This window comes from Aureobasidium pullulans (genome assembly GCF_000721785.1).
Source record: "Aureobasidium pullulans EXF-150 unplaced genomic scaffold scaffold_1, whole genome shotgun sequence".
NCBI classification, from domain to species: domain Eukaryota; kingdom Fungi; phylum Ascomycota; class Dothideomycetes; order Dothideales; family Saccotheciaceae; genus Aureobasidium; species Aureobasidium pullulans.
This window is the reverse complement of record NW_021941021.1, coordinates 1,823,289-1,848,467: the sequence shown is the minus strand read 5'-3', so window position 1 is coordinate 1,848,467 and position 25,179 is coordinate 1,823,289. Positions and strand designations below refer to the sequence as shown.

Sequence of the window (25,179 nt, the reverse complement as noted above, 5' to 3'; positions counted from 1 at the left end):
GGGCGACTGCATTCTGCGCGGTATCGATATGAAAAACTCCGTCTCAGACACGCGGAAAGCAGGATAAGGTGACGCGGTCATTAGGTGCGTGGCCAAGTTGTCTTGCTCCGATACTCGTCACCCAAGAACCGATTCCGCCTATCCGATCTTGCTATTATTCTCCGCCCCTGCCTTCTATTGTGGTTTTTGTGATTGTACCCTGCCCGAAAAAACACAATTGTTTGCGCGCCAACTCGCTTGCCCAACACATGATCTAGGATTTGCTTTCCACGTCTGTTTGTAACCACAACACAACAAGCTCCTCATTGATATATGCTCGCCTGAATCATCTTATACGACGGCACGAGCTGCTACATTTACCCCACAATCATGATGAAAGGACTCACCGCTCTGGCACTGGCTGGTCTTTTCCATGGCTCCACGATAGCTCATGATGTAGGAGCGGAAGCATATTTCGACCCTGGCGATGGCGAGGCATGGGAATTGAACTATGGCTATTACCCATATCGATCTTACCAGACCACCGACCTCATCTCGCCACAATTCAGGACGTTAGTCGACTCTCCTGAATGCCATGACGACCGACATGTGTTTTTCACTCCTCGAGGATTCTCTATTGAAGCCCCTGGCCCCATGATTGTGGATAGTCATGGCGACCTTATCTGGGCAAAGAGTACTGAAGGACAGGCATACGACTTGACGGTACAAGAATACAAAGGTGAACAGTATTTGACGTACTGGGTTGGTGATGATCGAGTTCGAGGTCATGGTGCTGGCGATTATTACATGGTATGCGACCCTTCTACCAACCTCGTCATTCAACTGCTAACATTTCAAAGCTCAACACTGGTTACCAAGAAGTGCACAAAATCTCGGCTTTGCACGGCATGGCAGCCGACCTCCATGAACTCGTAATCACACCCCAAGGCACGGCATTGCTCACTGTCTACGAAGTGTACCAACACGACTTGAGCGAGCTTCGTAACTTCGAGGACTGGGAGGAAGACCCTCATTACATCTGGGACAGCCTCTTCCAAGAGATCGACATTGAGACCAACGAGCTTCTTTTCCAATGGCGCGCATCAGACCACTACTCTATCAACGAGACATTCAAATCGATCGGAGGCACAGGTACCAAGAACGACCCCTTCGACTGGTATCACATCAATTCGGTCGAGAAGGATGAGTTCGACAACTATCTTATCTCCGCACGCTATACACATACCGTGACTTACATCAACGGAACCTCTGGCGACATCATCTGGGTTCTTGGTGGCAAGCGCAACATGTTCAAGGACCTCGACGGTGGATTTGCTACCAATTTCGCCTGGCAACACGATGCTCGGTTGCACTCCAAGACTGAGTTTCCTGAACTCTTCCGAGACGACATTGCGCTCTTTGGTGCTGACAAAGAGAAGAACGGTGTCACAAAGCAACTAGTCACACTCTTTGACAACAGCGCAGAAGACATTGAGCATACTCTGGACTCTTCTCGCGGATTGATGCTCGAGGTTACATATCCTTCTGCTCACCTACCACGACCCCAGCCTGCCGTTGATCTTGTCCGACGCAATGCCGCTGACGCACAAGATGATCAGTATTCAGTGAAAATAATCAGATCCTACAACCATCCTCAAGGCCCCCTATCAAGCAGTCAAGGATCGCTGCAAGTGCTTCCTTCTGAGGATGATCACAAAGATTCAAAAGTGTTCGTCGGCTATGGATACAATGCTCTGTTTTCCGAATACAGCGCAGATGGCACTCTGCTTTGCGACAACCATTTCGCAACCAATTACTCATGGGGCAGAGGCGAGGTTCAGTCGTATCGTGCTTTCAAATTTGCTTGGACTGGTCGTCCTGTTGATCCTCCTAGTGCTTTGCTTTCGAGCGATGGCCAAATTTACGTCAGTTGGAACGGAGCTACCGAAGTCAAAGGCTGGACCCTTCAACACACTCGTACATTCCCTGCAGCCGAAAATGCTTGGGAGAATGTCCTTCAGATTGACAAGACTGGCTTCGAGACAGCAATCAACATTGAGGACGAAGAGCTTCTGCGTTACATTCGTGTCAAGGCTGTCGACCAAAATGGCGTGATGTTGGGAGTATCCAGAGAGATTGACATGGGCTGGAGCGCTGGCCTGGCAAGCTCCATGACCCAGCTCAATACTGTCGATGTCGCTCCTATTAAGTTGATCATGCTCATCTGCGTCAACGTCATCATCTTATTTGTTCTTTACGAACTATGCAGACGTCTCTTTACATGGCGCCAAACCAGAAAGTGGCGACAGAGAAGGGGTATCCGCTTGCCCTCTGACGCCTGAGGTCCATTTTCCTTTTTATATTGCATGTTCTGGTGCATGGACGGAGTTCGGTTCGTCATATTTTTTGCTCCATTCTTGAACTTTCTAACGCGAATACCCATTTCCTTTGTTGAGCTGTCGATAGACAAGATAATCCTATCCGCACTTTTTATGATGAATAGACAAAACTGCCCAACATCCTTGTCCAAACCCTCTTAAGCTTCGTCTTCCTTGTGAGGCTTGGCATAGACCTGTCGAAAGGCAGGGTGGTTATCGTCTAAGTGTGATCGTCTAAAGGGAGCGTATGAAGATGTCTCCACTGCATATGCGCCACTCGCGGCAAGAAATATGCATGTTGATAGTGGGGCTAAGAATGTCCGTCAGTAGACTGAGAGCTGAGTACATTGAGCATACCCAGTACTAATATTGTGCTTCTTTCGGTCTAGTCGATCATGATACTGAATTTGGCTTGTTTGCATCAGGCAACGCGCCGAGCTGCTCCTTCCGTGCAGCTACTTCCTTGATATTTCTGCAGTCCTCGTAGCCTTTAGGCATCACCTCGTTCCAGTCCGCCTTCGCGTAGCACGCATTGCACATATAGCTTTCAGAATCGAACCACCACATCTTCATGCCTCCAAACCGCGTGTATTCGCAGCCTTCACAGTAGTGTTTCGTGGGCTCAGAAAGCACAAGAGGACGACGAGACTTCCAAGGCAGTTCCTCACGAAACCACACATACCTATTACACCACATATGGAGAAGTCTTGCTCGGCGGAAGCTCTCACGAGCATAAGTCTTTTCCTTTTGAACACGTAGCTTGGCACAATGTTCTGGATCTTTTCGTCGCTGCCTCATATACGCTCGGGTTTTTTCAACGTAGACTTTGTGCTTCTCGGGATCAAGGCGTAATTGGTCGTATCTCGCTCTGGATATCTGGTTGACTGGACAAGAGGAAAAGTAGCGCAGAGGTGTCGAATTCCATGGCGAATTTGCCAGTCGACCGCCCGATTTGAAAAATCTCGAAAGCATCGTCGCGATGATGTTTGAGACGATGTTCAGACAATGAGACGATATGAGTGTAGAAATTGACGAAGTAGTACTCGAGTAGTATGTCTAACCGCTGACAATCATTAGCTGACTTGTCGTTGTGACACGGCCGTCAAGCGTCCCACCAGATTTGCATTTTGCAGCAGAGTGTCGCCTTCCGGTGAGGTTCTGTGAGGATTGTGTTTGCAACGATGCGAAGGTTCGTGTTGTTTCACGGTCGCCGATTGCGCAGTTCGTGTTCAGCCAAAAGTAGTAAGTCGATGCGATTGACAAAAGACTTGGCCTTACAAACAAAAAATTGGCTTGAGCACTGGAATCTATGAGAAACCATCTGTCAGTCTTAAGTTATCAGTTCGAGAGTGTTCTTTGACTCCTCGGTAAAGACCAAAGGATCCATCTTCTCGTGTTTCTCAGATGGCCGTGTATCAAACTCGTGAACCAAGACGACCAGGCTTGGATATATGGCCATACCAAGCCGCAGCTCGCCTAATTAGCGGCAAATCGTTCGAAGCCTCTTGACAGGGCTGACTTGTCAATCGAAGGGCGCGCCCTCTCAAGAGTCACAGTCATCTGGCTTGTCTAGGTACTCAACGGTAAGCAAAAGTCAATGATCTGACATCCTTCTCTGTTTCCCTATTATCCATATGGGTCGCACGCCCTACGCTTTCCGTTTCCATCGCTCTTGACATTCTGTGCATTTTTCCTCTCGATTGTATGCCCTTTCAACATGTCGGCCTTGCCAATCATGCAAGAGGAAGCCGACCTTGGCGAATTCTTCGACTTCCAGAACGCCGTCTCGGATGGTGGTAGCATGCAGACTAGTGCGGTTGCTGACCTGGATCATCTTTCTCATACTGCCGAGAGGTCAGCTCATCAACAGGTTACTCATGTATAATATCTAATATCAAGCTTAGCGGTCACTACAACGAGGCCACCGACCCTGCTCTTGGTCACAAGGAAGCAGAAGCTTCAGACTACAGCAACTTCTCAAAATGGATACCCAGGTTCATTCAGCCTGACGAGCCTTGCACTTACTGTCGAGACCGCAAGCTCAACTGCTATCTGAGTTATGGCAAGGTTACTTGTACTGCCTGCGTACGTCCCAGTGAGATCTCCTTTACTCCTATGTTCCGCGCTAATCCCGTTCGTTTGAAGGATACGCTCTTCAGACCTTGCAGCTTCGTCAAGTCTCGTACCCAAGATGCTTACCAAGTGCCTGAAGGGGAGTCGGCAATGGGTCTTGTCGACACCTTGCATCCAGTTATTGAGGATTGCTGTCAAGAACAGGGAGAACTTACCGGTGTCCGATCTCTCAAATCGATGCCGGATGCGTCGAAGAAGTCTAACAGCCGCTTCTCTAAAGCTGCCGTGAAGGTGCTAAGAAACTGGTTGGATGAACATCAGAGCAACCCCTACCCAACCGAGGACGAAAAAGAACAGCTGGGTCGCACCACTGGACTACGAGTTGCTCAAATCAACACATGGCTTGCCAATGCTCGTCGTAGAGGCAAGGCTGGCATCAAGAACAAGGCTACTATGGACGGGTTGCCACAATCAACCACAACCTCGATACCGCCAACCGCCGCGATTGGTATCCCTGGCTCCACGGAAATTGAGGTCAACAAGTGGAGTGATATGAACCCTCTTGAGCGATGGAAGCACTCGCCACCAAGCAACGAACCTGCTCCCTTCAATGCTATTGCCGACGCTTTGGACAGACGAGATCTGCCTGACTTCGCAGCGGAAGAATCAAGCTCCCCGTCCACTTTGGGCTGGCAGGGCCTTGGTTCAAGTCGCGATGACTCGAGATCCTCAAACCGAAGAGCAGCATCTGTAACATCTCTAGAGAAATCTACCTCTAACTCTGCTGCGTCGTCTGCAGCTTGGTCGGGCTCACGCGAGTCCTGGGGATCATACAGCTCGTTTGGAAGCAGTCTTAACGGCAGGAAGGAGCGAAGACGACGACGCAAGGTACCCGGCACTACTCTGAGGAAGCCATCGAACGACAAGAACGCCAAAAAAGACAGGATCTACCAGTGTACCTTCTGCACAGATACGTTCACGACAAAGTACGACTGGCAACGCCACGAGAAGACCTTGCATCTTTCTCTAGAGAAATACATATGCTGCCCCTTGGGCCCTGAAACACTGGATCCTGCGACAGGGAAGACCATCTGCGCTTATTGCTGTGAGTCTGAGCCGTCGAAAGATCACATTGAGTCACACAACCACCGCCAGTGTCTAGACAAAGGCTTCGAGGGACGGACATTCTACCGTAAAGATCATCTGCGACAACATCTCCGACTCGTGCATGAATCTAAGCTGCTGCCGCACATGGAAGGCTGGAAGACGAATCTCACCAATGTCAACAGCAGATGTGGCTTTTGCAACCAGCGCTTCAGTATATGGTCCGAGCGCAACGATCATCTGGCCGCGCACTTCAAGAGCGGTGCTAGGATGAGTGATTGGAAAGGTTGTCGGGGTCTCGATCCGCCCATCGCCGCACTTGTCAACAGCGCCATGCCGCCATACCTCATCGGCATGGAGACCGACTCAGTAAACCCCTTTACTGCAACAGACCCGACGAGATGTATGACCGTCCAGTCACATCTGGAAAATGGTGGCGCTCCGACCACATGTTGGGAGATCTTGACTGTACGCCTCGGAAAGTTTGCAAAGGATCAAACGGATAGGGGCGTCATCCTCACCGACGAGATGTTGCAGAGCGCAGCACGACGCATCCTTTATGATTCAGATGATGCTTGGGACAACACGGCTGCTGACAACCCTGAGTGGCTGGATCTATTCAAAAGAGCTCATGCGCTCGATTATATCCCGACAGAGGTCTCGGGCATAGGCAAGAACATTCCGGAAGACCTCGAAATCTACACGGATCTTGGTATGCGGATCCCTTTCAGTGTTCAATTGGCCCGTGGGATGACGCCCGGCTATCCACCAGCTGGCTTGCCAGAGATCGGACAAGCAGAGGGGCATCTGGACGGCTTAACAACGACGCTACCGCAAGATCAGGCTTACCGTCCACGGCTACGCCCAGTTGTCCATAACGACTCGACTTCCGGCAGATCGTCCTTCTCGCACGCCTCGGCGCAATACGACTTTAGTTCCGCCACACCAGCAACGTTCCAAAGTCAAGGTTCGACACCTCTACAGCTCGACACACCTCAAGAGATGGGAACAGGCGACTGCTTGGATGCAGACATCGACGCTTTCTTAGCAGAAGCAGGCTACCAAGCCCCGCATCAAGCCAATGCGGGTGACCTGGCCCGACAACAAAACGCCATGATATCCCAACAATACGGCCTAGACAACTCATTGACACCGGAGCGAGCACAACAGCAACTCGCTGAGTTGAACGCTGCGATGGCTGTACTCACCGAACAAGCCGTACTTTGCGAAATGCCAGTGGCCAACCAATATACGAATAACATGGACTACAACAATCTCGGTATGGATGCAGAGTTCTCGGATTTGATGAACTCAACATCAACAACAACACCAAGCTATGACGGTCTCTCCGCCCCCGCATGGGAGGATAAAAATCAATATTTCACGAGTGCAGGACAGGAGTCTGGGCTATTGGCGACGGATATGACGATGCAAGATTTGGATATGAATGATATACAGTTTGGAGATATGGATTTTAGCATGGGCTTCCAATAGTTGGAGTGTAGATTTTACGAAGTCAAAGGAATACAAATTTTTCGGTTCAAGATTGTTCAATCCTCATGGCAGATTATCATCGTTTCTTCGTGGGCAGGTGCAATGGTTATCTTGGCATACGTATATCGACAGTCTCGGACTTCAGCTCTTCGATCGTGGTTGCTTCCAATATTCCCAAGCAGCATTCAACATGGCACTCTTTGCATTATGCTGCACGGCAGACATTCCGAGCGAAGTAGATCGTGGCTTCCTTTCGTTGTGAGGTCAACACTAACTTTTTCAATAAGAAACTCAACAAATTCCTCCATGAGACCTATCGCAATAGCAGCAAGATGGATTGTCAACCAAGTCTCTTTCTCATCTCGTCTTTGAATGATCTTAATGCAAGTCAAGAACTCATCGCGAGTCAAACACCTGTGCAACCATTCTCGTCGCCCTTTCTCGGCCAGTCTGCAGAGGACACAGCAAAACTCCTTCAGTCACACATTAACAAGTTGCCAACCTCTAACCTCCACCCAACTCTCCTCGTCATCCTAGACGAAGAATCAATATTCTCGGATTCTGGTCTTATTGTCCAGATCAAAAATAGCGTTGTACATTCTGTACGCGTACATTTTGACACGATCAATGCGGAGTTGATCAGGATTATGATGATCACTTTCGATATCAAGGAGACTCAAGGGCTTGTAGGGGAAAATGGTGTGTTTAGGACGAAGCCGCCGGATGAGAGTAAGAAGGGGAGACCTGCGCCGAGGAAGAAGTTAGGTTGAACTGTTCCTTAGGATCAGAGTCTGGTTTTTCTTCTTGAGCTTAACATATACGCTGCAGCACTTCTGATAAGTCTCGTGTGCGTGTTCAGATGAGGCGGCAGACAGCAAACGATTGAGCAAAATGTTAGCCTTCGATTACAGTGGTTGGTCGTTGCTGCCTGAGCAAGACTAATGGACAAAACATACAGCAGCAGGGATTCCCACGTGGTCACCCACCGTAGTACTAATCTGCCGTTCAACTGCTTATGTATGGCAGAGCGGACGGGATGCCCAGTTTTCAGCTGACTGTGGCCGTATGTGCTTGTTTCTCAGATTTGTCAAAATATAATGACCTGAAACCATTTGCTATTCTGTAGTGAAATCGCCTATCGAGCAGAGGCGTTCGGCACGTCGATATATTTGGGTTTGCGGTGAGTCTGAATTAGATAGTGAGCGAGAGACCAGGCGTGGCTTTCAAGCTCGCCCCAATGTTGGCTGCCGAGAACAAATGCTCTTGCTGTTATTGTTTCCGATGGCCGAGGCATGAAGGGATGCTCGGTCTCGTGGTAAAATGAGGCTTGATCAAAAGCTTCGCGAAAAGCTTTCCCCTCGTTTTTGCTCCGTTCTTCCCGCATCCTCCGGCAGGCCAAATTATTGCCGAACCCTGGCTCCTTCACGCCCAACTCAAGCCCAACTCGCGCCACTGTTCTTTCTTCGACCACATGCATTGGAAGTTCAAGCGTCGCTTCTGATGCTCGGGACTGTTTCAAGTGTCCTCGGCTACAAGACACGTCGAGGCAGACACTGCCAGCTGCACTTCTTGTCGTGAAGCTGGTCTCCTGCCCTAAACCTTCGCGGGACAAACATTGCACTCTTCGCGAGAGCAATGATCAGCATGCGGAAACAGATCACTTCAACCGTGAGAATACTCCGAGCACGGAGACACTATTTCAAGGCGACGGATGAATAGGTGAGCTAAAAGCTGCTAAAAACGACTGTCATATTGCAAGTGATATGCATTCTAATATACTGTTTGTGGCCAGAGAGCGGGGGCAAGCCTCTAGCGAAGCTCTCGTAATTCGCCTCGTGACAAGTACGATGGGAAGTCTGAAAAGACGTTCTGACAAAGATGTTGCTACGTACGCAGGGAGGAGGCAAAGGTACTCAGTTTGTGCCTGATCTTGCATCTGTGAAGTGTGCTTGCTTCACCAGTACAATATGTCAGTACACTCAGCCATGAGAGTAGTCGTATGCTGTTGGTCTTGTTTGATGCTTGGTAAGATGCCGTCCAAGACAACCCCGGAAAGATCGCGAGGCTTGACTGCGGCCCGAGGGACGTGGAGAAACGTGTTGCTGTGTGGGGAAGGTGATTGCCTGTTCCTGACACACTTCGACAATCATCCGTGTGATCGGAATCAACATGCAATGCATAGACGGTCTCGACTTCCCCTTACCCCCGCCGGAAGAATCGTATGGGGAACTGCGGGGGCATGTCACTACACGGACTCTTGTAGGTAATCATGGCTAACATCAGAGCGCTGTCGGCGAAATGCTTAACGATATGGCAAGTCTTAGCTGGACTTGGTCATGAGGCTAGTTGAAGCCTCTCTCGAAGCAAGGACCGGTCAGTATAATCATCCTTATATTCCCGCCGGATCACGGTAGATATCAGGATGAGTTCAAACGCTTTGCCTTGACATACTTGTGGATACCACGGCCTCTTGGAAGTTCTCCATCTCGACACTGGAATATAAATATAGAGGACAAGGACATCTCTCAATTTACAAGCAACTCCTCTCACACTCTTACACTTACAGCCAGCTTCTCTACAAAGAACTCTGCCATCACTCAAACATGCGCTCAAAGTCGAACATTGCCATTGGCCTCGCTGCCACTGGATCTCTGGTTGCCGCAGCTCCTTGTGATCTTTACAAAAATGGCGGTACACCCTGCGTAGCTGCTCACGGTACTACTCGCGCCTTGTACGATGCCTACACTGGTCCTCTTTACCAGATCAAACGCGGTTCTGATGGAACCACTGCGGACATCTCGCCTCTCTCTGCCGGAGGTGTAGCCAACGCAGCCGCTCAAGACTCTTTCTGCAAAAGCACCACCTGTCTCATTACCATCATCTACGACCAATCTGGCCGTGCAAACCACTTGTACCAGGCTCCCAAGGGTGCTTTCAGCGGACCGGACGTCAACGGCAACGACAACTTGGCGAGTGCTATCGGTGCTCCCGTCACTCTGAACGGCAAGAAGGCATACGGTGTTTTCGTCAGCCCCGGAACTGGTTACAGAAACGACGAAGTCAGCGGCACAGCTACTGGCGACCAGCCCGAGGGCATGTACGCCGTCCTTGATGGCACTCATTACAACGATGCCTGCTGCTTCGATTACGGAAATGCCGAGGTCAGCAACACTGACACTGGCAATGGTCACATGGAGGCCATCTACTATGGCAACAACACCATTTGGGGAACTGGATCTGGATCTGGCCCATGGCTCATGGCTGATCTTGAGAACGGTCTGTTCTCTGGCCAGAGCCCTGCTCAAAACACTGCCGATCCCTCCATCTACAACAGATTCTTCACCGGTATGGTGAAGGGAAAGCCCAACCAGTGGGCTCTCCGCGGAGGCAATGCCGCCTCAGGGGCTTTGTCGACCTACTACAGCGGCGCCAGACCCACCGTCGGTGGCTATAACCCGATGAGTCTCGAGGGTGCCATCATCCTTGGCATCGGTGGTGATAACAGCAATGGCGCTCAGGGCACATTCTACGAGGGAGTCATGACTTCGGGCTACCCATCCGACTCTGTCGAGGCCTCAGTTCAGGCTAACATCGTTGCTGCTAAGTACGCTACTACCTCGCTCAACACTGCCCCTCTCACCGTGGGCAACAAGGTTTCCATCAAGGTTACCACCCCCGGATACGACACCCGCTACCTCGCCCACTCCGGCGCCACTGTCAACACCCAAGTTGTCTCCTCATCCAGCGCCACCGCCTTGAAGCAACAATCCAGCTGGACTGTCCGTACCGGTCTCGGTAACAGCGACTGCTACTCCTTTGAATCCGTCGACACCCCCGGAAGCTTCATCAGACACTACAACTTCGTCCTCCAGCTTAACAAGAACGACAACACCAAGGCTTTCAAGGAAGACGCCACTTTCTGCTCTCAGACCGGTCTTGCCACTGGTAACACCATCAGATCGTGGAGCTACCCTGCCAAGTTCTTCCGTCACTACAACAATGTCGGTTACATTGCCTCCAACGGTGGTGTCCACGACTTTGACTCTGCTACTGGCTTCAACAATGATGTCAGCTTTGTTGTTGGCACCAGCTTTGCTTAAATCTCGAAAAGTGAAAAAGTATGTTTTATGAGACGAGTATATGAATGATTTGCGACGAGGTTTGGAGTTTGTAGCCTTTTTGTTTTGTGCACAGTTTGTAGCTTTTGGAGATATCAGAAAGTTTTATCATCAAACAAGGACGACTATCTCTATTCTTCCTTTGACGTTGTGATTTGAGTGTTCACACGATGCAAATTTAGCAGGCAAAAGCCCACAGTGAGGTTGAAATCCCGTAGTAATGTGTCGAGCAACAATGGGAAGGCATGATCCTCTTCGAAAGCAAGGCTGTGTCTTGTGCAAAGACAAGAACAGTTTTTTCTCTGAATACGCGCCCTGACCAACCTCTTGATTTCTGTCTCGCAACAGCGTTTTCTGCAAGTTCCAGTGCTGAAATAATCTCCGTACCATCGCAGGCATATCAGTCCCAGAGGCGCGCATTTCTCTTACTCCTGACTTGCACGTGTCTGATTAATCGCCCTGCACACAGAAGCAACGATTGGCAACAAATCTTCTCTCACTGCCGTTTAAAACGAGATCCCAGTTCATGACGACGATAACAGTCGACTATATAGGCACATAGTAATTGATGGAAGGAGGTTGAGATCAATCCGCAGATCGACACTGAAGCCTTTCCGGGAGGATTCCACAACCATGCCCAATTAGGCAACCAGCGCGACGCAGGAACAATGGTTGGACGAATTTCAGGAAGCTCGGAAGACATCGAAAACACAGCCTGACGCGAAGCAGACTTGATTCGGAAACCTGTCCATGGTAGAAGGCAGTGATTGTTGACATGCTGACGACGCATCAGATGAGATGCAAGGTATAAGAAGGGCAGCAATTCGTAGAGAATGTTTCTGCCATACTCACAAGAGAACCTCTACTCATCTACATTCCGCATCAAATATTCTATGATGCATGCTTCCTCTCTCTGCCTTGCCTTCGCTGCAATCAGCACAATGGCACTGCCGACCCGAGAGGACAGTTCAAATGTTTCGCTCTCTGATCCAAACTACGGTCCCATTTCTGGAGAATCGAGAACATACGTCGACTACAACCAGACAGCCGCGCCATTCCCAGGAAACATTACCGGTGCGGCCATACCCACCGAGACTGGGCCTCCAGGACCCGACGACCTTCTCTTCCAGAACCTGCTCAGCGCGGAGTGGGCCATTTTCAACTTCTATCAGCAAGGCGTCGAGGCATTCAATCAATCATCCTTTACCAATCTCGGCTTACCCAACATGACATACATCGTGTAATCAACATCCGAGACAACGAGGCTGGTCATCTGCGTATCTTCCAAGATAGTATCAGTGCCACGAGCGTCAAGCCTGGACCTTGCACTTACGACTATGGCTTCAACAACGCTTCCACTTGGCTGGCGCTCCAGGTTGTCCTCGAGTTGAGCAGCATGGCATTCTTGACCGGTCTGGTCAGGGAGGCTGAGCTCAAGGACACCATGAGCGCTCTTGTCGCCATCGCAGAAGTAGAATCTCGACACAACACATGGGCATTGATCGACATCTTCGACATCAATCCTTTCTCCGGTCCTGCCGATACGGTCTTCCCGTATGCAAACGAGATACTCGATCTCACCAATCGATACATGGTGCCTGGTAGCTGTCCTGCTGCAAACCCAGTGTATCCATCGCCTAGGCAGAAGCTACCTGCAACAACGGCTGTCGTTGAGAAAGCAAATGGAATAGTCGAGTTCGAGTTTACTGATGCTGGTAACCAGCCTGATTGGTATTGGCAGCAGAAGGATAGACAGTACTATGCTGTCTACTTCCATGGCGTCCACAACATGACTATGCCTTTCGATACCAAGACCAATCAGTCTGCTCATCCGACTATGTTCGATACTGGAGAGGGTATGATTGTTGCGGTGATTGCGAATGAAGTCGGTGCTCCTAGTTTGGATAGTGTTGTGGCGGGTCCGGCGTTGATAATTGAGCAGCCGTCATTCTCCTAGATTTGGCTTAGATGGGGAAGGCTTGGTCTGGAGGGTTTATGATTGTAGTCGTCTCTATGTAGACGAACCAATGGGCAACAGTCTTCTCTGCAATCGCACCTGTGCTTGATGAGTTATGAATATGAAAAGAGGAAGGAAGCACCGGTGAGAGGCTCTTATCATCTGTAGGGCTGAGACGGCAGTCGGCAATGCGGGCCGGACCCTGGATCCGAGCATCGTCATGGGCTTCCAGCGTGGACTCGGGACTTTGATCTTCTCTTGATTCCTGCATCACGCAAGAGCATCCAGGACCAAACAATTTTTAGCACCCTACAGACGCCACTTGACCATACTCCAACCCTTCTCCCTCTCGCCAACACCCTTGCTGCCCTTTACATCGGCGTAAAAGCCACCAAGCACGCCACCCTTTTCCACAAAAGAGGCCCCTCCATCTCGCGACACACATCATGTCGACTTCATCACCAGTACCGCGTTTCGGTTCGCCGGGCGGGACCTCGTCTTCAGCTCTCCTCCTCGGTCGGCAATACAAGCAGATGCAAAACGACAAGGACCTCCCCGGCATCAGCTGCGGTCTGATCGACAACAACGTCTTTTCGTGGGAGGTCATGCTCATGCTACCCGACGAGAGCGGCGGTCTCTACGGCGGTGGCTGCTTCAGATCGAGACTCGACTTCCCCCCAGAGTACCCGCACATGCCGCCAAAGATGAAGTTTGTCACTCCCATCTGGCACCCGAATAGTGAGTTCTCTTTCCTTCGTATCGTTGCACTCTCTGCCTCCGTCCTACAATTGCTGACAATGCACCCAACAGTCTATGAAAGCGGCGAAGTTTGCATCTCCATCCTGCATCCTCCGGAAGAAGACAAGTACGGCTACGAATCCGCCGCCGAACGCTGGTCCCCCGTCCAAACCCCCGAGACCATCCTCCTCTCCGTCATCAGCATGCTCTCATCACCAAACGACGAATCACCCGCAAACATCGAGGCCGGCAAACAATGGCGCGAGGATCCGGCTTCTTTCAAGAAGAAGGTCAGAAGATGCGTGAGGGACTCCCAGGAGAGTGCTTGGGATTAAGCCTACAATTCTGCTATCATGGAACAGGCGTATATCATGAGCCTGGCGCTCAATGGGGTCAACTTTTTCTTCTTCTCGCTTCTCTCTTTTCTGTATGGTGCATTGGCGTGGACTATTCTTTTCCTTGCTTATATTGTTACCTTCTTTGCTGCATCAAACCACACGTCTTTCTATCCGGTTCGAGCTCATCCTTTCTATTCCGTCGATGGTCTCAGCAAAATCGATACCGCTGCTAAGTTGTTCCATATACCTCCGCTAACGAACGAGCCCCACCTTGATGGTGTCACAAAGCCTTTTTCTCCATGACACACGTGGGCTTGTTGGAGATGAGATTCATCCAAAGACGCCACGTATTGTTCGACACTCGTAACATGCATATCATCTTGGTATAAAGGTGTAAGATGCCGTCTCTGACAATATGTAGAGCGGTCATCTAAACAATTCGCTATCTGATTGACAGGGTCGCTTTTGATGCCAAGACATAATGGTCAGGTGTATCACCCTGTCTCAAACTTCGATCTCAAACAGAATCGCCATGGATCGTATCTTGCGTGATCTAAGTTGCGAGATAGTTTAATGGAGTTATATTCAAGCACATAATGTCATTAAACGCCTCTAATAACCTCCTACGAACGATATTGGTATTGATCATCGCCGAGCTCTGTTAATCGCATCTGAATCTCTAGTACTACGAGAACACGCAACACTGATCGTAGAAGCGAACCGTCAATCTCACTTCTTTGAGCGCAGTTACACTACTCCAAAGGAAGTCTTCAAGACTCTCATCCTCTCTAATAATTCGCGGTCTCTTGTCTGCCTCGAAAGACCACCAAAGGTCCGGAGTAGGCAGGCGGGGATGCGAGCAAAGGCGGGGTAGAAAGATAAACCTCAGCAAAGTATGTCACACGCGCAGTCGTGGAGATGTACACCATATTGACTAAATCCAGACCAATCTGTCGAGACAGCACGCTAGATGAGCCTTTACTCACTACTGTTCTGAACTTTCGATCTGTTATGCACATTTACAGCTCATGTGCCACCACCCGGCGCTCGAGAGGAAGGGCAGCAAGTGACAAACTTTGAGAGCCAGACTTCCGGGGGAAACACCGTGATGGGCACGACATGCCGAGATAGGCAGCTCCGATGTATGCAGCTTATCTTTCCCAACCCCCCTGCTGCCTGTCCCTGTCCCTGTCACGAGGCAACCGTTTTAAGTTGCACCACATATCTAGCCTCCGATCATAAGAAGAGCTTCTAACCTCCGACCTCTTTTCCCGACTTCTCTATTCTCCTTGTGTTGTGTGTTCGTCCTTTCCCAATCTCTCGCTACATACTTCGGACACTGTTGTGAGGCATAAAAGATGGGTGGTGCAGAGTCTGTTCCTAGAGAGAGGCCTCAGCAGAGGTCGTCGAGAATGGATCTGCTGGCGTTGCAGGAGAAGTATGATGCCTTCCGTATCACTGAAGACCGTGAGACCGACAGCATGATTGTCGAGCGAAATGTTCAGTATGAGAACAGAGGTAAGAAGCTTCCAACAGCTAGCACAGCTTCCATACGCGAGCATTCCAGTTAGAGCAAGCACTGACATGAGTACCAAACAGACCACATCGGCCAGCGTCAAACACACGTCTCTGGTGCCAAAACCGAGGCCCTTATCCATACTATCCTACAAGACCCCAAGAACCGTCTAGCTCTATCAGCGTTGTCAACCGCCAATCCAGCAACAGTGCTCGAGAAGCCTGCCGCCATCCTCAAAGACACACAGACCTTCAACGTCGCCATCCCATTCGAAGGAGCACCAATCACAAATCAACGCAGCTCAGGCAGATGTTGGATCTTCGCCGCCACAAACGTCTTCCGCGTCGCCATCATGAAGAAATACAATATCGAGAAGTTCGAGTTGAGTCAAGCTTACCTTTTCTTCTGGGATAAAGTTGAGAAGAGCAATTTCTTCCTCGAGAGTATTCTGGAGACGGCTGATCTGCCTGTTGATGATCGTCTTGTTGCTACTTTGATGAGTCAGCCTGTTAGTGATGGTGGGCAGTGGTCCATGATCCAGAATTTGGTCGAGAAGTATGGGTTGGTGCCGCAAACGCTCTACCCGGACTCGTTCAACGCTCAGAACTCGGCTGTGATGGATCGTCTGCTGACGACAAAGCTGAGAGAGGACGCACTGCGTCTGAGGGCACTCAAGAACTCTGGCTCTAGCACTGCAGCGACTTCTGTTGCAGCCGCAAAAGAACAGATGATGCAGGACATTGTTAGGATCTTGACGCTTACTCTGGGCCGCCCTCCCTCATCATACACCAAGTTTACCTGGGAGTTCTACGACAAAGCGCACAAGCTGAAGACAGTCAAGGTGTCACCCAAGGAGTTCGCAGGCGGCTTGAACGACACCCATGGACTGCGTGCACTTGGTGGAACTGATGTCCACAGCCTATTCAGTCTGGTCAATGACCCTCGCAACGAGTACAACAGGCTGCTGACCGTTGATTTCCTCACCAACGTTTCAGGCGGAGAGTACGTGACCTACGTGAACGTCGACAAGCCAGTCTGGAAGAAAGGTGCCATTGAGATGCTGAAGAAAGGCTGGCCTGTGTTCTTCGGGTCCGACGTCGGCAAGTTCAGTGACTCCAAGCTGGGTATCATGGATCCTGATCTCGTCGACTACGAACTCGGCTTCAACGTGAAGCTGGGTATGTCCAAGGCCGAAAGACTGACAGCCGGCGAGAGCGCTATGACCCATGCCATGGTACTGACAGCCGTGCACCTGTCGCCTTCCGGAGAGCCAATCCGCTGGCGTGTCGAAAACTCGTGGAGCGAAAATGCTGGTACCGACGGCTACTTCGTCATGTCTGACAAGTGGATGGACGAGGTAAGTTTGCTGCAAACCTGAGTTATTGGACATGTGTGTGCTGATCAAACGTTCCATTTCCAGTTCTGCTACCAAGTTGTTGTAGATCCCAGCTGTGTCAGCCAGGAAGTCAGAGATATACTCAAGCAAGACCCGAAGGTGCTACCACTGTGGGATCCTATGGGCGTCCTGGCATAGAGTAGACGACCCGAGTCGATCAGAACCGATCTACCCAGTTGGAACCATAAAGAGGGATGCTTTTTTCGAAACCGGCGCTCACCACTTGAAAGTAACGACTCGGTACGCTCCTGGTGTACAACACTCGCCTCTTGAACAGATCATGTCTTGTGCTGACCCTAGAGCAAGCTCTGCTGGGATGAAGAAGTTCGGTTCCAATGCAATATTTCGCGATCTGTTAGTTGCCTCTCGTCGATCATACACAGCAATATAGTATAAGAGATAACGAATTCATGTATTTTGTACTCAAAATGGTATGTTGAATACGATCGACGAGCTCCGAGTTCTTGGTTGACCAGTTCGGGTAATCGAGTAGAAAAGCTGTTACAACAGCTGTAACGCTGTACGGGAAAGGTGTTTCGTAGCCTTGGGCATGTGTAAGCACGGGACCTGCATGATGTTTGATCCTCTTGAACGGGTGCTTGCGGATGTTTGCTTCACTTATACAGCGGGATCCTGCAGAGTCCGGGAATTGTACAAAGCAGAAGACCTTCGGATGACAGCCGTTCGTATCACGTATCCCCCGTATTGCCCCAACAGCAAAGGCTCCAAGCCCACCACGTGGGAATACGAGGTGCTATCGTGTGGTCCAAACATTAAGCTTATACTGTTTATTGGATAGAAAAAAGCTGAAGAGACAACTTTTGCTCTGTTGTAGCAGGAATGCAAGCTGACCCTTACACTCTTGTTGGAAGAATGGACTCGTCAATTACAGACAGTCGCGTCCCGAGTCGGTCGATCACTCGAATCGATTCCTTGCGACTATCAATCATTGTCGACGCGTCCACGCAGCCAAACTCCGAAGTCACAAGGCTCTTCGAGACGAAGCCGAAATCGATAAGGTGGGTGTTGCAGTCGCGGCGTGACAGATGCTCGCAACAGGGTGACATCCGCTGATCGCTATTGGGAAGCCGTTTCAGGAGAACGAGCGAGTCGCAGTGAGAATAGAGTAGTCAGGACCCAGGGACCACGCGAGTCAAAGGTCGAGACGGTGAAGCTCGTTGTTGCTGTGAAATTGCATCGTCAACGGGTTACGAAAGAGGGACGACGCATGCTTTGACGGCCTTCGCTGCGGTCGATTATTGCACAAGGTTCTCCTGCACTCCTGCATGAAAGATGCACCCAGAGTTCTGTGGGGATCGTGGCGCTCCCGCACGGTGGATGGCTTGAAGCTTATCTCGCTGTTAACCGGAACCGAGACTGCTAACCTCCGTTCATGGGAAAAATAAAGCGTCTTGAAAGTAGCAAGCATGATCGCATCCAGCCACCTTGAGCTTGAAGGTGTATGATGGTTTGAGCGGGCGAGTTTCCACGATCCCATGCAAACAAATTGGCATGAATAGCGATTGACATGTCTAGTTCTAGAAAAGTGTTGAATATGGGAAAATTGGCATGGATGCACACTCGCCTCTTGCCAAGAAGCTATGTTCTTGTGCCGGCCGCGCAACAGATCCGCGTCACAATTGTGAAACGGTTTCGCAGTGATTACCTGGCACGGCCAAGAGTCATGGATGTTCAAACAACGACATGGCGTTCAACGTCGAAAGAGGCACTAGAAGTGGGGATGTGGGCTTCTCCTGACCTCCAAAGGGGGCCCTAGGCGGATTGAGTGCAGCCCTTGATAAACACTGCACTGCCCACGCAACCAAGGCGGCTAAGTGAAATACCTACGCCATTGCACCTTCCTTTCCGCAGCCACTTCTTGCTTGCCAATCTTGCCTTGTCTCTCCCCACTCCCGTTCCATTACGACGCTTAGCCGGCCAGTCTTTCTTTCAAAACATTGAGCTTGCCCTGTTGAAAGTCCCTCCCGTCCTTTTCTTCATCCAAACATACCGACATAATACGCCTGTCCATTCGCACCTCCTTCAATCGACCATATCTTAATACCCACACCACCGCTACAATGGCTTACGCAAACCTACCTTACACACCCAAGCCCATTACGGACATCTTCACGGCCGACACCGACATTGATCGCAGAAAGTGCGAGCGTGTCGTCCCCATGCGGGTTCTCGCTCTTGGTCTTGGACGTACTGGAACTGCCTGTAAGTCACTCAACATTCGCTCTCATCGAGCCAGCTCCTGACATGCAATCTCAGCTCTCCGCACCGCCCTCAAGGAGCTCGGCTTCGACGACTGCTACCACATGATGTCCGCCTCGGTCGAGAACCCCCCTGACTGCTTGATGTGGCAGGACGCCTTTGCCGCGAAATACGATGGCGTTGGCAAATTTGGTCGCGAGGAGTGGGACAAACTCCTTGGACATTGCCAAGCCGTCTGCGATTGGCCTGCCGTTGCGTTCGCCAAGGAGCTTATCGAGGCCTACCCCGAGGCCAAGGTTCTCGTCACCACTCGCAACGTCGACACATGGCACGCCTCTACCTTGAAGACTGTTGACTGGCGCGCAAACGACCCGGAGCTCAAGATGGTCTCGAGATTCGACTGGGGATCCGGCCTCTACCAACCCATGTTGCGCAAGTTCTGGGACGTCTTCTTTGGTGGTGACTTTGAAAAGAATGGAAAGCAGAGATACATCGACTACTACGAGGAGATCAGATCTCTCGTTCCCAAGGAGAACCTTCTCGAGTACAGAATGGGTGAGGGTTGGGAGCCCCTTTGCGACTTCCTCGAAGTACCTGTCCCCGAGGGCAAGAAGTTCCCTCACACCAACGACACCGATGGTTTCGTCGACCGCTGCCGTGCCCGCAACCGCGCTCAGATGATGAACGTTGCTTTCCGTGCTCTGGTCGTTGGCGGTAGTGTCGCTGCCACAGCATTCAGTGCTGCCATGACCATTCGTCGCTTTGTCGGCTCAAGAGGATCTCTTCTGGCCTAAGCACTTTCATCTTTCATTTTCTTGTTCTCTACAGTCGATTTTATGGTTGCAATGAGCGTTCTGGGAGCATTAACAAAAGGTGGCGTTTTCGGCCGGCATGGCTCGAGGTTCTGATTCGATTCTATGGAGCAAGGTTTCCTTTCGATGGCACTTTTTGGAGAGTGTACTTGGGCATATGGGGTTTACCATAGAAGCATTATTGTTGTTCTGGGTCCGCTTTGACTTCATCGGTCAGGCAGGTGTACAAATTTCTACCTTTCAAATCAAAATCATCAACAATACTCAAGTTGTTCGCATTCGCAATCATCCAGCCACCCGGCATCATAGTCGCTCAATCTCGAAAGATCCCGCAGTACAGTAGCTTGTCTCAAAGTCGAATTGTGATCGCGCCCAACCACTGGTCCCGACTCAGAAAATAATTATCCGAGATACACAATCTTTCCAGCCTCCTTCGTCATCGATGTGCACACGACACACAGCTTTGCCAACCACCAGAGATATAATCTTGCATCGGACTCCGAAGGGAGTAAAGCCGGTTCCCTGGTCACCAGTACTATGAACAGGGAATAGTTACACGGCTGGTAACTAACCTCATGGCCCGCCAGACATGCAGCAAGGAGTTGTCATCAACAACAACAGCGGTGGAGCGGAGCTCCGCTGTGCTTCCAAGCCGTGTGAAGCAAGCAATCTACAGACAATCTAATCGATCGCCATGGAATTGTTTTGGTTGAGAGCACGAGCGTTTTACATTTTCCAATTCCCTGCCTCTGCCATCAGTGGCGCCTTTCTTGTTGACAGAAGAGTAAAATCTCTTCTCGTCTGGTTCGCAGAACAGACTTGACACAGCGGGTGGCTTTGTGTCCTCAGGACGAAACTGCGGCAGGGCTTAGCGAAAAGTATGCATTACTCGTAGATGATGTGGCGCTGGCGCGAGGAGCAAGTCCCGAGAGAAGGGGGAATTTCCACTCGGGTAGTCAGAACATGTTTGCCGAAGCCGGAGGAAGCTGCTTGACAGGAGGCGTCATGATTCAGGTTTGCTGATCTTGCTTCACAGTTTGATGCTCTTTCGCTAGTTTGGCCATGTTGTACAACGGTCAAAGCAGTTGTATTACCATTCCAGCGAGTCCGTTCCAACGATCCCACGACTCTTTGCCGTGCAACGGTGTGTCTACGTATGTTGGTGAGAAATACTGAAACTCCTTCGTTAAAGAATCGATCTTGCAAGCCCTGGAAAGATAGTGCCAAGACGTGTTTGAGTCTCCTGCCGCGTGGAGGGATGGAGAAGTAGAGCCCTAAAACAGCAGCAACAACAAAGACCAATCTCATCACCAGATCATCTACTGTTATTCTATTCGAAATCATGCAATGCAAGAGGCGGCCAAAGCGGTCAGTGGTCTTGCAGAGGACCATACAAGTGGCGTTCGACCCTGCGCGGCAAGTCGAGCGCTTGACAGAATTTCTGTGAGGTTCAAACATTCTCCACGTCGAATCACAATTGCTGGACCGACTGCCGCACCACTGCATGCTGGGACCCACGATCTCTTCTTCCGCCATGCATCCATGCTCTGCCCCTAGCTGGACCGTGTGTGCATCTTTACTTCCTTGCGGGTCCCTTGGCAATTGTACCTCTTGGATCCCGTGTAGATAGACCATCGCTGCCCCAGACCGGACGCCGTTGCATTGAACGTCGTCTCCCTATCCCTTTTGCTTAACGGCTTCTCGCGCTTACTCTTGATTACAATAATTGTCCGAGTACCCCTCTGTTTTTGCAGCATTTTATCATCCAACTGCTTTTCGTTCCTTGAACAGATTACCAAACGGCCTGTGGCCGTTCGCAAAACCACCTAATTCTCACCATCTTCACAAACATGCTTTCATTGCGAATTCTATCTTCAGCACTGCTGCTGGCAGGATCAGCATTCGCAGGTCTGGACAATGAGACCAGTCCCACACATGTCTTCAGATCGGTAAGTGGAATCGCATGACGTAGAGGCACGCGACTCTGTCGTAGTCTTACAACACAACTATCACTAGCAGGCCACTGATTAGTATTTGCAAACAGAGGCCAGACTTGCATGCACCCATGCTTGAGATGACCCTTTTAAGGCCGGAGCTGGTCGCGCCAGGATACATAATGCTCGCACCATACCGAAACGTGGATCCGGGACCGTATATTTACGACAACTGGGGACAACTAGTCTGGTCCGGCGCTGGTTCGAGCGGACCCAAGACTGCCCACGCACCGCATACCTGCGACTACAAGGGAGAAGAACATCTTTGCTACTTCCAAGGAGAACAACACCAAGGCTTCGCTCGAGGTCATGGAGTCATCATGGACAAACACTATCGCATCGTCAAGACAGTCGAAAGCTCTGGAGCAGGCGCATCGAGCGACATGCACGAATTCAGATTGACACCATACTCGAATGGTACCACCGCTCTCATGACTGTCTACCAACCGAGACAATACGACTTGACGACCAACCCGAAGTTTCAAATCCAGAATGGCATGGGTTGGATCGTTGAGGGTGTCTTCCAAGAGATTGAGATCGATACTGGCAGAGTGGTGTTTGAGTGGAGAAGTACGGATCATCTCGATCCCAGCTTGACCTACACATTTCCTGGAAGAACAGACACGTCAGGAAATGGTCTGACCGAAAAGACTCCTTGGGATTATTTCCACATCAACTCTATCGACAAGAATCAGGACGGCGACTACCTGATCTCGGCCAGACACATGGCTGCAATTTACAAACTGTCCGGTGTAGACGGATCAATCATGTGGGAGATGGGTGGTGCAAACCCAACTTTCCACCAGACCAATTTCAACTTCTCTTCTCAGCATCACGCTCGCTGGGTCAGTGAGAATGAGACCCACACAATCTTGACCTTCTACGACAACGCCAGCAATGGCTTCAACAGAACAGACAAATTTTCTCACGGTTATGTCGTATCAATCGACCACATTGCAAACACTGCAACTATGATCAAGGAATATGGCGCTCCTGAATCCTCTGGTGGCATGCTTTCCGGATCTCAGGGTAACATGCAGATCCTTCCCAATGGCAACGTCCATCTTGGTTGGGGCGAGCACCCTTACTTCAGCGAGCACACAGCAGATGGATCGGCTGTCATGTACGCAAAGGTCGCATATCGCGCAAGTAACGTCATGATTTACCGCTCGCACAAGTTTCCCTGGGTCGGTCAGCCATTGACCAAGCCTGCTCTCTGGACATATTCCAAGACTAACGATGAGAAATCTGGCATGGTCTTTTATGTATCCTGGAATGGTGCGACCGAAATCGCATCTTGGAACTTCTATGCCAGTGCGAACAGAAGCGGACCTTTCAACTTGGTTGGAAACACCAAGAAGACTGGATTCGAGACGACCATGCGCTACAATAATGTTACGACTTGGGGCTTCGCCGAGGCTCTGGACAAGGACGGAAATGCTCTCGAGCGCAGTGTCATCCAGAAGACCTTTGTACCAAGCGTCACACTTCGCGATTTCTGTGATGAGTGGGCTTGCGGAAAGGCCGAGCCAATTCGTGATGAGGACGCTCACTACGATCCCTACAGCCAAGTCAAGGCTGAGTACCTGAGCAACAACCGCGGTTTCAACACAAGCGCATACTATGCCGAGCTGCCTGAGACTGCCGCAGAGCATGAAGCTGCAGAGACAGAGATCAAGGCACAACACCAGCGAGCTGTCAAGGCTAGAATGTTGGTCGGTGTTCTTGGTGTCACCGCTGGTATCGGATTCGCAATTTTCGTCCTAATCCTTGCCCGCAAGCAAATATCAGGCGCCATGCCCATCTCTTTCGTCAGGAGAGTCTCTGATGTCAGAGATGCCATCAGCGCAAAGCTTCTGGGCAAAAAGTACATTCAGGTCGATGAAGAAGAGAAGTTCTCTGATCGATCATAAATTCTCCTCATTTCTTATGTCCTGTCTTTTTATCTTTCCTTTTCTCATTTCCTGTCATATATCCAAAGCGAGCATTGGGTGGAGTTTTTTGGGATGGACGAAAATTGCAATTTTCGAACCATATGCTTTTTTCACAGACATTGCTCAGCGAGTTCTGAGATCTGTATATACCATGATACCAAGAGTGCTCTCTTTGTGAGAGGCTCATCTGACCAAGTCAGTCAGCAATATAAAAAGACAACGATCTACATACCAAATCAATTATTGTACCCTCCACGTCTACTTTGTTACACATATTCTGAAACCTCAAACCCTGAAGTCCTGAAACCTGAACCATGACTTTTAACCCCGATAGCTACAAGGTCACGAATCATGATCGACCTTTTGGAGTGGCCCCTGAAAGTCCTGTCGACGGCATCGGATGGAGCTCGCACACATGCTGTATGCAGAGGAAATGGAAGAGAGCGATGCCGATTATGCCGCTGGCCGGCGCGGCGCGGCGGTTGGCCGGGACAGGTAGATATCAGATAGGGAGGAGTTTGTTTGGCTTTACCGGTGGAGGGCACATGCATCGTGGCTGAGTCCAACATCACACAAGGCGACAACGCCTACGGTTCAACAAAGGCGTGTCGGCACACGTTTTTCAGCGGGTAGCGGAGCACTGGCAGCGGAAATTCCCTACAAAGGCGGCGCGGCGGTTGGGTTCGGCGTGGGAATAGCAGCGGTGGTGGCTTCCTCCAAGCTTGCGAATGAGCAAACGTCTCGTCGGCAAAGCGCATTGAAACAGAGGCATGAGTGGTACGAGTACTACCGAGCCTCAGTGATGAATCGATTATATAGCATCGTACACGTATTGGAGGAGGGCGTGGCGTATGGAAGTTTCAGGCGACTGCCCCTTCTAGCGAGCTTCTATTGTCCCTCAGGACTCAGAAGACTCGATAAGCATGAAATTGGGAGAGGTGTTTCGAGGAGGGGCAGCGGAAGTAGGGCTTCTTGAGCGGACATGGGGCGGTGCTTTGTGTAGCCCCACTTCTGATATCCACGAGCTTGACACGGCGAGCAACAGTCGTCTGCAGATGCGCGGCCGAAAAGGCTTGGCGAGGTGGAAGAAAGATGAACAGGTTACAGATCAAAATGTATCAAGGTCGT

At 50.5% G+C, this 25,179-nt stretch overlaps 10 protein-coding genes across 10 annotated transcripts; 9 read left to right on the top strand and 1 right to left on the bottom strand.

Moving 5' to 3' along the window:
* Nucleotides 1-369: 369 nt before the first annotated feature.
* On the top strand, nucleotides 370-2,321 carry M438DRAFT_370899 (uncharacterized protein; the record flags this gene model as incomplete). The annotated part of the gene is made up of 2 exons (XM_029908218.1): nucleotides 370-789; nucleotides 840-2,321. The coding sequence occupies 2 exons, from the start codon at nucleotides 370-372 to the stop codon at nucleotides 2,319-2,321; spliced, it is 1,902 nt and encodes a 633-aa protein (XP_029766009.1).
* A 187-nt stretch (nucleotides 2,322-2,508) lies between these two features.
* On the bottom strand, nucleotides 2,509-3,473 carry M438DRAFT_14770 (uncharacterized protein). The gene is made up of 3 exons (XM_029898951.1): nucleotide 3,473; nucleotides 2,722-3,413; nucleotides 2,509-2,667 (listed from the first exon to the last, which is right to left on the bottom strand). The coding sequence occupies exon 2, from the start codon at nucleotides 3,327-3,329 to the stop codon at nucleotides 2,751-2,753; it is 579 nt and encodes a 192-aa protein (XP_029766008.1). The 5' UTR covers nucleotides 3,330-3,413; nucleotide 3,473; the 3' UTR covers nucleotides 2,509-2,667; nucleotides 2,722-2,750.
* Nucleotides 3,474-3,918: 445 nt separating this feature from the next.
* Nucleotides 3,919-7,073, top strand: M438DRAFT_287527 (uncharacterized protein). Its single transcript, XM_029901626.1, has 3 exons — nucleotides 3,919-4,211; nucleotides 4,262-4,442; nucleotides 4,503-7,073. The coding sequence occupies exons 1-3, from the start codon at nucleotides 4,075-4,077 to the stop codon at nucleotides 7,026-7,028; spliced, it is 2,844 nt and encodes a 947-aa protein (XP_029766007.1). The 5' UTR covers nucleotides 3,919-4,074; the 3' UTR covers nucleotides 7,029-7,073.
* A 145-nt stretch (nucleotides 7,074-7,218) lies between these two features.
* On the top strand, nucleotides 7,219-7,945 carry M438DRAFT_309568 (uncharacterized protein; the record flags this gene model as incomplete). Its single annotated transcript, XM_029902387.1, has 2 exons — nucleotides 7,219-7,263; nucleotides 7,316-7,945. The coding sequence occupies 2 exons, from the start codon at nucleotides 7,219-7,221 to the stop codon at nucleotides 7,796-7,798; spliced, it is 528 nt and encodes a 175-aa protein (XP_029766006.1). The 3' UTR covers nucleotides 7,799-7,945.
* A 1,686-nt stretch (nucleotides 7,946-9,631) lies between these two features.
* On the top strand, nucleotides 9,632-11,128 carry M438DRAFT_262811 (alpha arabinofuranosidase; the record flags this gene model as incomplete). The annotated part of the gene is made up of 1 exon (XM_029899843.1): nucleotides 9,632-11,128. The coding sequence occupies one exon, from the start codon at nucleotides 9,632-9,634 to the stop codon at nucleotides 11,126-11,128; it is 1,497 nt and encodes a 498-aa protein (XP_029766005.1).
* Nucleotides 11,129-11,985: 857 nt separating this feature from the next.
* On the top strand, nucleotides 11,986-13,103 carry M438DRAFT_361261 (uncharacterized protein; the record flags this gene model as incomplete). Its single annotated transcript, XM_029907498.1, has 2 exons — nucleotides 11,986-12,386; nucleotides 12,440-13,103. Exons 1-2 carry the CDS (start codon nucleotides 12,040-12,042, stop codon nucleotides 13,101-13,103), a joined length of 1,011 nt encoding a protein of 336 aa, XP_029766004.1. The 5' UTR covers nucleotides 11,986-12,039.
* A 267-nt stretch (nucleotides 13,104-13,370) lies between these two features.
* On the top strand, nucleotides 13,371-14,574 carry M438DRAFT_361260 (ubiquitin-conjugating enzyme). The gene is made up of 2 exons (XM_029907497.1): nucleotides 13,371-13,841; nucleotides 13,914-14,574. Exons 1-2 carry the CDS (start codon nucleotides 13,550-13,552, stop codon nucleotides 14,174-14,176), a joined length of 555 nt encoding a protein of 184 aa, XP_029766003.1. The 5' UTR covers nucleotides 13,371-13,549; the 3' UTR covers nucleotides 14,177-14,574.
* Nucleotides 14,575-15,537: 963 nt separating this feature from the next.
* On the top strand, nucleotides 15,538-17,229 carry M438DRAFT_370895 (peptidase C1B, bleomycin hydrolase; the record flags this gene model as incomplete). Its single annotated transcript, XM_029908217.1, has 3 exons — nucleotides 15,538-15,697; nucleotides 15,779-17,052; nucleotides 17,116-17,229. The coding sequence occupies 3 exons, from the start codon at nucleotides 15,538-15,540 to the stop codon at nucleotides 17,227-17,229; spliced, it is 1,548 nt and encodes a 515-aa protein (XP_029766002.1).
* Nucleotides 17,230-18,942: 1,713 nt separating this feature from the next.
* Nucleotides 18,943-20,455, top strand: M438DRAFT_393675 (uncharacterized protein). Its single transcript, XM_029909122.1, has 2 exons — nucleotides 18,943-19,314; nucleotides 19,369-20,455. The coding sequence occupies exons 1-2, from the start codon at nucleotides 19,173-19,175 to the stop codon at nucleotides 20,103-20,105; spliced, it is 879 nt and encodes a 292-aa protein (XP_029766001.1). The 5' UTR covers nucleotides 18,943-19,172; the 3' UTR covers nucleotides 20,106-20,455.
* Nucleotides 20,456-21,973: 1,518 nt separating this feature from the next.
* On the top strand, nucleotides 21,974-24,030 carry M438DRAFT_263707 (uncharacterized protein; the record flags this gene model as incomplete). The annotated part of the gene is made up of 2 exons (XM_029899902.1): nucleotides 21,974-22,072; nucleotides 22,168-24,030. 2 exons carry the CDS (start codon nucleotides 21,974-21,976, stop codon nucleotides 24,028-24,030), a joined length of 1,962 nt encoding a protein of 653 aa, XP_029766000.1.
* Between the last annotated feature and the right edge of the window lie 1,149 nt (nucleotides 24,031-25,179).